General features: G+C 47.8%; 1 protein-coding gene across 1 annotated transcript; it reads right to left on the bottom strand.

Annotated features, from left to right (window-relative positions):
• Positions 1–630: 630 nt before the first annotated feature.
• On the bottom strand, positions 631–4,092 carry LOC101774489. Its single transcript, XM_004987296.4, has 2 exons — positions 2,455–4,092; positions 631–1,551 (listed from the first exon to the last, which is right to left on the bottom strand). The coding sequence occupies exons 1-2, from the start codon at positions 3,917–3,919 to the stop codon at positions 1,439–1,441; spliced, it is 1,578 nt and encodes a 525-aa protein (XP_004987353.1). The 5' UTR covers positions 3,920–4,092; the 3' UTR covers positions 631–1,438.
• Between the last annotated feature and the right edge of the window lie 3,334 nt (positions 4,093–7,426).

Raw genomic sequence — 7,426 nt, 5'->3', positions numbered from 1 at the left:
ACTAATTAGGCTTAATAGATTCGTCTCGCGAATTACACTCCATCTGTGCAATTAGTTTTGTAATTAGTCTATGTTTAATACTCCTAATTAGTATCAAACATCCGATGTGATGGGTATTAAACTTTAACACTGCACAAAGGCTGTAAAGCTCAGACGAGCCATTGGCCGTCCCAGTCTTGAATGCTCAGCTGTAATTGTGCTATTTGTTATAATATGGTTGTACTATTCTCATTGTGAACTTAGTAAATTATAAAGTTTCAATCACGGGTGTGACCAAGTAGAGGGCCTAAAAATTTACCTACAGAATTTAAGGATCTTGTAAAAAGAAAATAGACTGATTAAATTTATTTATTTATTAAAAATGGACCTGAATTTTTTGAGGAACGTGAATTTATATATGGTGGTGGTGAGCTAAAAAGAGGATTAAGCCGGAGTACAATTGGGACATATAGGGGTGTATATGGATCAAATACGCACTGATACTTACCGATACGAATACAGAGAGTTATTTTTTTCTTAGATTCAAGGGAAATGTCATATAAGGTATTCAAAATTTGATCCAGCGACACACAAGGGAATAGAAGAATTTAAGATGGCACACGAGAACTAACTCAGAAAACTGGGTGCACGTGCACACAACTATGCATCCAGTGAAATAAATCAAAGCATCAAGTTACAGTAATCTCACCCCGATGACAAACAATGACCACTACAGAAGGAAATAACCAACAACCACTTTGGAAATACCTAAGCATCCTCATCCATCAAAATACGATGCCATTGTTGCACAGGCTCAAAAAATATGATGCCATTGTTGTATAGAAAATAGCAATCACCCCTTGAGCGAAATAGTTTACAAACATCCAGCTACATATATTGATACAAACACCATGGACAACTTAAAAATGGTGCCACTCATAACTATTTGAAGTTTCTTTCCTACAAATAAAAGAACAATTTTAGCATTCAACATACAAGACACTATCTGAGCTTTCAAGCATCAGATTAATTACATCTAGTGCCATCCCTACCATAACAGTTACTTTGTTACGGCAACAACACATTGTGCAAGGTTAAGTGTTTCATTAGGTTTCGTTAACTAGACGAAGAGGAGAGCCAATTTCCATAGGCAAATGCATAATGGAGGGAGCAAAACCAAAGACACTATTGCTCTTGGCAACCAACACAAGAAGGCTTCACAAACCACGACCCTATCAACAACACATTGTGCAAGGTTAAGTGTTTCATTAGGTTTCGTTAACTAGACGAAGAGGAGAGCCAATTTCCATAGGCAAATGCATAATGGAGGGAGCAAAACCAAAGACACTCTTGCTCTTGGCAACCAACACAAGAAGGCTTCACAAACCACGACCCTATCAAGCATAGATGGCACGAGTGGCATACTAGCTTCAAGGATCATCGGATCCCACCTATCCACTTAACGATCCTCAACCATCAGATTCAACTCCTGATCCTTGATGACCTCTATGTGAGTCAACAGATCCTCCTCGCTCATGGCCGGTGGCACCGAGGAGCACACTAGAGCCAGCCCTATCAAAGATAAACAGCTTAGCTTACCAGATCATACATAATCTACTTTGTGTGTTATGAATCAGAAAGCAGATAAATCTATTTTTGAATTTGCACAGCAATTTATTAAAGAACCTATCAGTAATTCATTTATTAAACAAGCTGAAACTGGTTGAACTAGCATGTTAAAAGAAACCAGCCAAGGAATTTGCATATAGAGTCGAGATCTTTCAACCCTAAATGCTCATAATTTTCTCGATGGTTATATTTCATCCATAAATTGGTACTACCCTTGGTTCAAAATAAAGGGTCAATTCTTTACTTTGCACAACAGGTCATAGTAAAGCCCCCACAAAGAACAGGAAAGCAAAGCAATTCATCCGGCAATTACTTAGGTACTGCAGCACTCTCATTTACAAGAAAGCATAAAAGAATGCACGAACAGGGTGAAGGGAAAGGTCCTATACTCCTTTATTAAAGAGTTCTTAGGGATCTAGGTTTAAGATAAGCTGTTGCTAAACAGGGAAATTTCAATGAGGCATCCACATCTGGTGCTAGAGCTCTTAGGTATCCGGGTTTAAATTGTTAGCCTAGGAAGTTGGTCAGGTTGGGTTGTATCTACTATTTAGCTGGTGATTGTGTTTTGCTCACAGCAATTTGCTCATAACACAGATATTGAGGTGATGTGGTGTGGCTTTTGTAATGGGACCGGTTGTACTCTTCTCTTTAATACAAGATAGGTCTCCTACGTATTTGAGGGGGAAAAAAAAGAAATGTCGCAATATGAAGAGCTCAATTAATAGCCAAAGAAATAACTGATACAACTCCACTTCAAATTGTTAGTCTTATACTCATGGAAATGAGAAGACATCCCATATTCCCGTTAACTCAGGGAAATACTACAGCTATATGCATTATATTTACCTGCTGCGCAGAAACTTGTGAATGGATAGCATGTGCGGTAGCCCAGTTTTTGGGGAAGTTTCTTAAACTGCGCAGACTCAAGATGGACCATGAAAACAACACCACCACCAGTTGCTATAAACACCACATTACAGTCTTCAGCAAATCCTATTATCTCTGAAGGATACCCATGTGCCCATCGCTTCAATGGAAGGTGCAGTTTAATAGTATTTCTGAGTACCCATCCAGTATCACCATCGGACTTGGCCTTCCTCTTCCATATTCGGGCATTGAAACCTTCTAGAATGAGGAAGCCAAGCTCACCATCTTCTGTCGGCATTAACAAGAATTGGCACTCGTCACGGACAGAAGTGTCAAGATCAATCACTTCCGGTGGTACCTCTAGTGTAGCTAGGCGTTGCGTATCCAAATCAAACTCAAGTATGGTCATACTGCTTTCATTGAACAGCCAGTAGATGGAATTTCCGACCAGGGTATTGCAACAAGCAAAATCATCCGGGTCAAATGGGCTCAGCCACATTATTGAGATGGCATCTCCCCATGTCCCTGTCTCCGATGAGTAAACCCAGACGATAATTTCATCCCCACAGCGGCCAAGGAAGATCACCTGGAAGGGGCTAGAGTGGCAAGCGCCGTGGACATGGCCCTGGTCACCGCTGGCACAAATGACTGTCCCATCTATCATATACTTGTTGCCACCGGACGCCGAGGGCAAGGGCACAGGGCACTGGTCGCCAGTGACTGGGTCCCACACGAGGAAACTGAATGGCTTGCCGGTGACCACAAGGACGCGGCCGTGGCGGCAGCCGTAGACCCTGCTGCCCCTTGGAAGCCGCAAGGAGAAGCGGCCAGCGGCGGGGATGCGTTCCGGCGGATCCAGCACGGGAGTGAAGCCAATCTTGCCTCTGTTGTGGGAGAGGACGCCGAGCAGGGGGGCCTTCCGGTGATGTTCACGGAAGCGGTGGAGGAAGCCGGGGTCAGCGACGAGGCGGCGCCAGCGCTTGCAGACGGCGCCGGCGCGCGGGACCGATGACGGGCCCGGCGGGAGGCGGAGAAGTATTTCCCCGAGGATGTCCTCGTTGTCCAGCGCGGCCGGCACCGCCGGCGAGGTAGCGCTGACCGCCGCATCAGCGTCACCCTCCGCAGATCCGGATTGCGCGGGAGATTGGGGACGCCTAGGCCGCCACACCATCGTACCGCCGCGTTGGCTTTGCCTCCCGGCGGCCGAGGCCCGTCCCGCCGCAGCTCCGCCCGAGGACGGCTCCACCGAGGTAGGCCTCTCAGAGCCACGGCCACCCCGCCTACCTTGCTCTCCGCCGTCGAAGTCTCGATCCTGGGCGGGTGTTGGCATCCCACTGCCAGTGGCCGAGGTCCATCCCTCGACCGGAGCGCTCGGCCCTGACCTCCCGAATCCACGGCTGCCTCGCCGACTCCGTCTTCCTCCTCCTCCAGCAACTCGATCCATGTCCAGGGCTGGCGACTAGGGCTCCAGATCTATGGCGTGGGGTTGGGGATTCGGCTAGCGTCACAGGAGAGGTGATTCGCCGGAGACGAGGAAGGGAGGGGGGTTGGACTAAAAGAGCATCTTCTAAAAATTTTTCAAAAGGTTCTTTTTGCAAAAAGACGAAGGACAGCAATTTTGAGTGCCATTTCAGTGGTAATAACCGGGGATAGTTCTGTCGTTTATAATTGATCCGACATTTCAGTTTTGTTTTCTTCGTTCGTTTCAATTTAAATAGGATTTTTGCCGCTTCATTCGTTGAGCCTCGTCATGTTACCGTTGAAAATTAGTTTCATAGCTACCCTAATTATTAGTCTTTTGTATCTAATCTATTCATTAATATTTCGACATTGCTAGCGCCGAACGATTTCTCGTCGGACAGTCCGTTACAAGTTGCAACATATATAAAAAGAAATTGCAACAACCAAATTTATCTTTTGCGACATAAAAAAAGATAACAGTTCGCTGACATCCAATCATAAAGATTCTAAGGAAAATTCACACTGCAAATAAATGGACATGTTTTGTGCAACATCCAATCTGAACCTCATTTTAGTCAAAGGATCTGCAAATTAGCTAATGAAACATCCAAAACTACCTTATACAACATCAAAATTATTTGTTTGCAACATAAAAAAAATCGGGCATTTCAGATCAATTTTTGCAACATTAACAGTACTCTTGTCATCTTAAATCATTCATTATCAAACTAGTAAATCGTCAAAGCACTCACCAGGTGTGTAGTGCATCAGCTCCTGAGGGCTAGCTTAAGCTCCCCGATGAGCTCGCTCATGCTTCAATTTGTCGATGGAGGCATGAAGCGTCCCCACATAAGTAGAGACTAAATGTGATCTAATTTATCAGTCCCAGGAGGCTGATAACACATTTATTCAACAGATAGTTCAGAAACCGTACAGCTCCTGAAGGAGCGGGCGGGCAAGCCACACCCAAAGCAAGACTAAAGCGATAACAACACAAATCCAAGTTGCAGTCCAGTCGGATTCCGGGCTGCAATCGGAGCTAAGCGTTAGCGGAAGCATCCTGCAAAAGGGCCAACACCGCAGGCAGCGTTGGGTGCAGACGCAACCTCCTACTCGAAGTCCTCGGCGACGAAGTCCGGATCCTCCTCTGAAGTAACAACACAAGGGTGAGTACAAAGTACTCAGCAAGTCCAACCCCATCCACGGAGGGGGATACAACAAGAATATGCATATGAATAATCAAGGAATAAGCTATGGTTTATTTGCAGTAAAGCTGAATTTTTAGACACATGCGGGGTTCCATTTCAAAGCGGTTTAATGAAAAACATTTTAGTAAACAACATATCAAGTGGGGTTGATCCTACACAAAGGATCCAAGTTTTATCGCTACCGGACTCCCCGTCCGCCGTAGCGCACGGTACACCTGCCGGACACTTCCAAAATCCCACACACCCACACACGCGGTAAAATACCAGTCATCCCTAAAAGCTAGTTGTGTGACCGAGCCGTAACTCGTCCAATGCCGTGGACACGGCTACCCGGATAGGTTTTAACTCTGCAGAGGTTGTACACTTTTCCCACAAGTAGGGTACCGTATCGCGATCACCTTAGTGACGGTACGGATCCTAACAAAGCCATTACCCACCTTAGCCAACACTGACTAGTCAACACGGAAGCGCTCGAGGGGTTAGCAACCCATCCACGGGGCCAAAACCGGGACCTAAGTCACCAAGAGCTTAGTCCTTTTCCAAGGCCTCCCGTTGCTCACCAGCACACCTGAAGCCTAGCAGTTTAGCTAGTGGGATTTATGCTAAGCCGTTACCCATACAACGGTCGAGTGGTTGTACGATGATGGAATTAGTCAGGATGACACATCAACTCGGTCCTTAGCCATGACAAGATGGATATCTCCCACTCTGCTCAACCACTGAGGTACGAGCCTATCAACCCGGCGTTCCACACAAGAAACACCCATCCATCTCATCCACCACCTCTCTTTACACCCGAAAACCCAACTCCTCAGTCAAACATACTCACACATTATTTTCCGAGTATACAGGTGTAGTCATGTTTGAATTTGGATAATGAGTTCCTAAGCGTTCTACCAGTATTTATCATCTAAACAGAGCAACTCATATTTAGAGATAAATATGGGACAACAAGGAATAGTCATAACAATCAAGGGGTGGCTATCCAACCATGTCTTGCGATAAAACAATATGCATGTTATAAAACAGGCCAATAGGTTGTGTCTGAAAAACTGGGTATTTAAATATGCATCAAAGGGTGAGATTGGACTTGCCGTTCTCAAAGCCTTCCGGGAGCTCCTGCTCGCGGTACTGGTCCTCGGGCTCGGGCTCACGGTCGAACTCCTCCTCGCGCTCCTCCTCGGGTACTCCGCGATCTACGGCACACACAAACGAGCACACAATAAATAAAAAGGAAAAGGATTTTACCCGTTGAGCTCCGAACAGGAAATATGAACGGAAAATAGGTAGACAGGGTATTTTCATGGAATTTTGATATGCCTCGGCGGAAGTATATGAGAGGAGGCCGTGGTCGAATTTGGGATTGATTGGAGGAAATTTGGCGCATGGAATGACGGTTTAAAGGAGTATTTGGGGCTTTAATACGGGGTTTAGGACTGAACCGCGAGAGCAGGGGCCTATCTGTAATTATTTTTGGAATGGTGGGAGGACTTGTTCGCGAATCAGGGAAATTGGTGGGTTGGATTGCGAGGAGAGGGATTTACCCCTTCTTCTTCCTGGAGACAACAGGAGGTTGAAAGATGGATGGCCATCGGCGCTCTGGTGGTGGTGGAGGGAGGCAAGGTGCTCGTGGTGAGGGTGTGAAGGAGAAGGCTCGGCTCCCCCCCTTTTTATAGGCGGCGCACGGGCGGGCGAGGGCCGAGGCAATGATGGCGGCCGGACTTTTGGCCGGTGGCGTGCCGGAGTGGTGGAGCTCGTGGATGGCGTGGCGGCGTGGTCGACGAGGCCACAGGAGCGGTGACCGCCGACCGGCGACACGACGCGACGCACCGAGCCAAGCGCTAAACGCCAAGGCGCAAGCGGGCGTGGCACGGGCGACGTGACTTGGCGCGGGCACTACGGTGCGCGGCGCGGCGTGGGCTCGGCGGCGCGCGGCGCGGCGCGCGGGCGCGGGCGCGGCGCGGCGCGGCGCGGCGTGGGCGCTCTAGCGCGCGGCGCGGCGCGCGGGCGCGGTTGCGGAACGGCGCGGTAATCGCATGTGGCTGCGGGCGCGCTTCGCGGGCGCACGCGCTTCTGCCGCCTGGCACTCGTGCTCTGTCCGCGTGTGTGGGGTGGGCTTGGCTCCTGATCACAGTTATCGGTGTCACGAGAAAAAATACAGGAGAAAGAGAAGGGAAGGGAATGGAGACGACGAACAAAGGGAAGGAAAAAGCAGATGGGATAAACAGTGGCAGCAGTCAAAATCCGGTTGAGACAGAGGGGGATGGGCAGGAAACTGTATG

Source organism: Setaria italica, unplaced genomic scaffold, assembly GCF_000263155.2.
Source record: "Setaria italica strain Yugu1 unplaced genomic scaffold, Setaria_italica_v2.0 scaffold_27, whole genome shotgun sequence".
In the NCBI taxonomy this organism is placed as follows: Eukaryota; Viridiplantae; Streptophyta; class Magnoliopsida; order Poales; family Poaceae; genus Setaria; species Setaria italica.
The sequence above is the reverse complement of the archived record's forward strand: the minus strand, read 5'-3'. Positions and strand labels throughout refer to the sequence as shown.

Excerpts from the sequence above, each read along its gene's own strand:
- LOC101774489 (XM_004987296.4), bottom strand. The coding sequence starts at position 3,919 with ATGGATCGAGTTGCTGGAGGAGGAGGAAGACGGAGTCGGCGAGGCAGC. Across the intron at positions 1,552-2,454 it reads CACAAGTTTCTGCGCAGCAG|GGCTGGCTCTAGTGTGCTCC; the intron begins GTAAATATAATG and ends TATCTTTGATAG.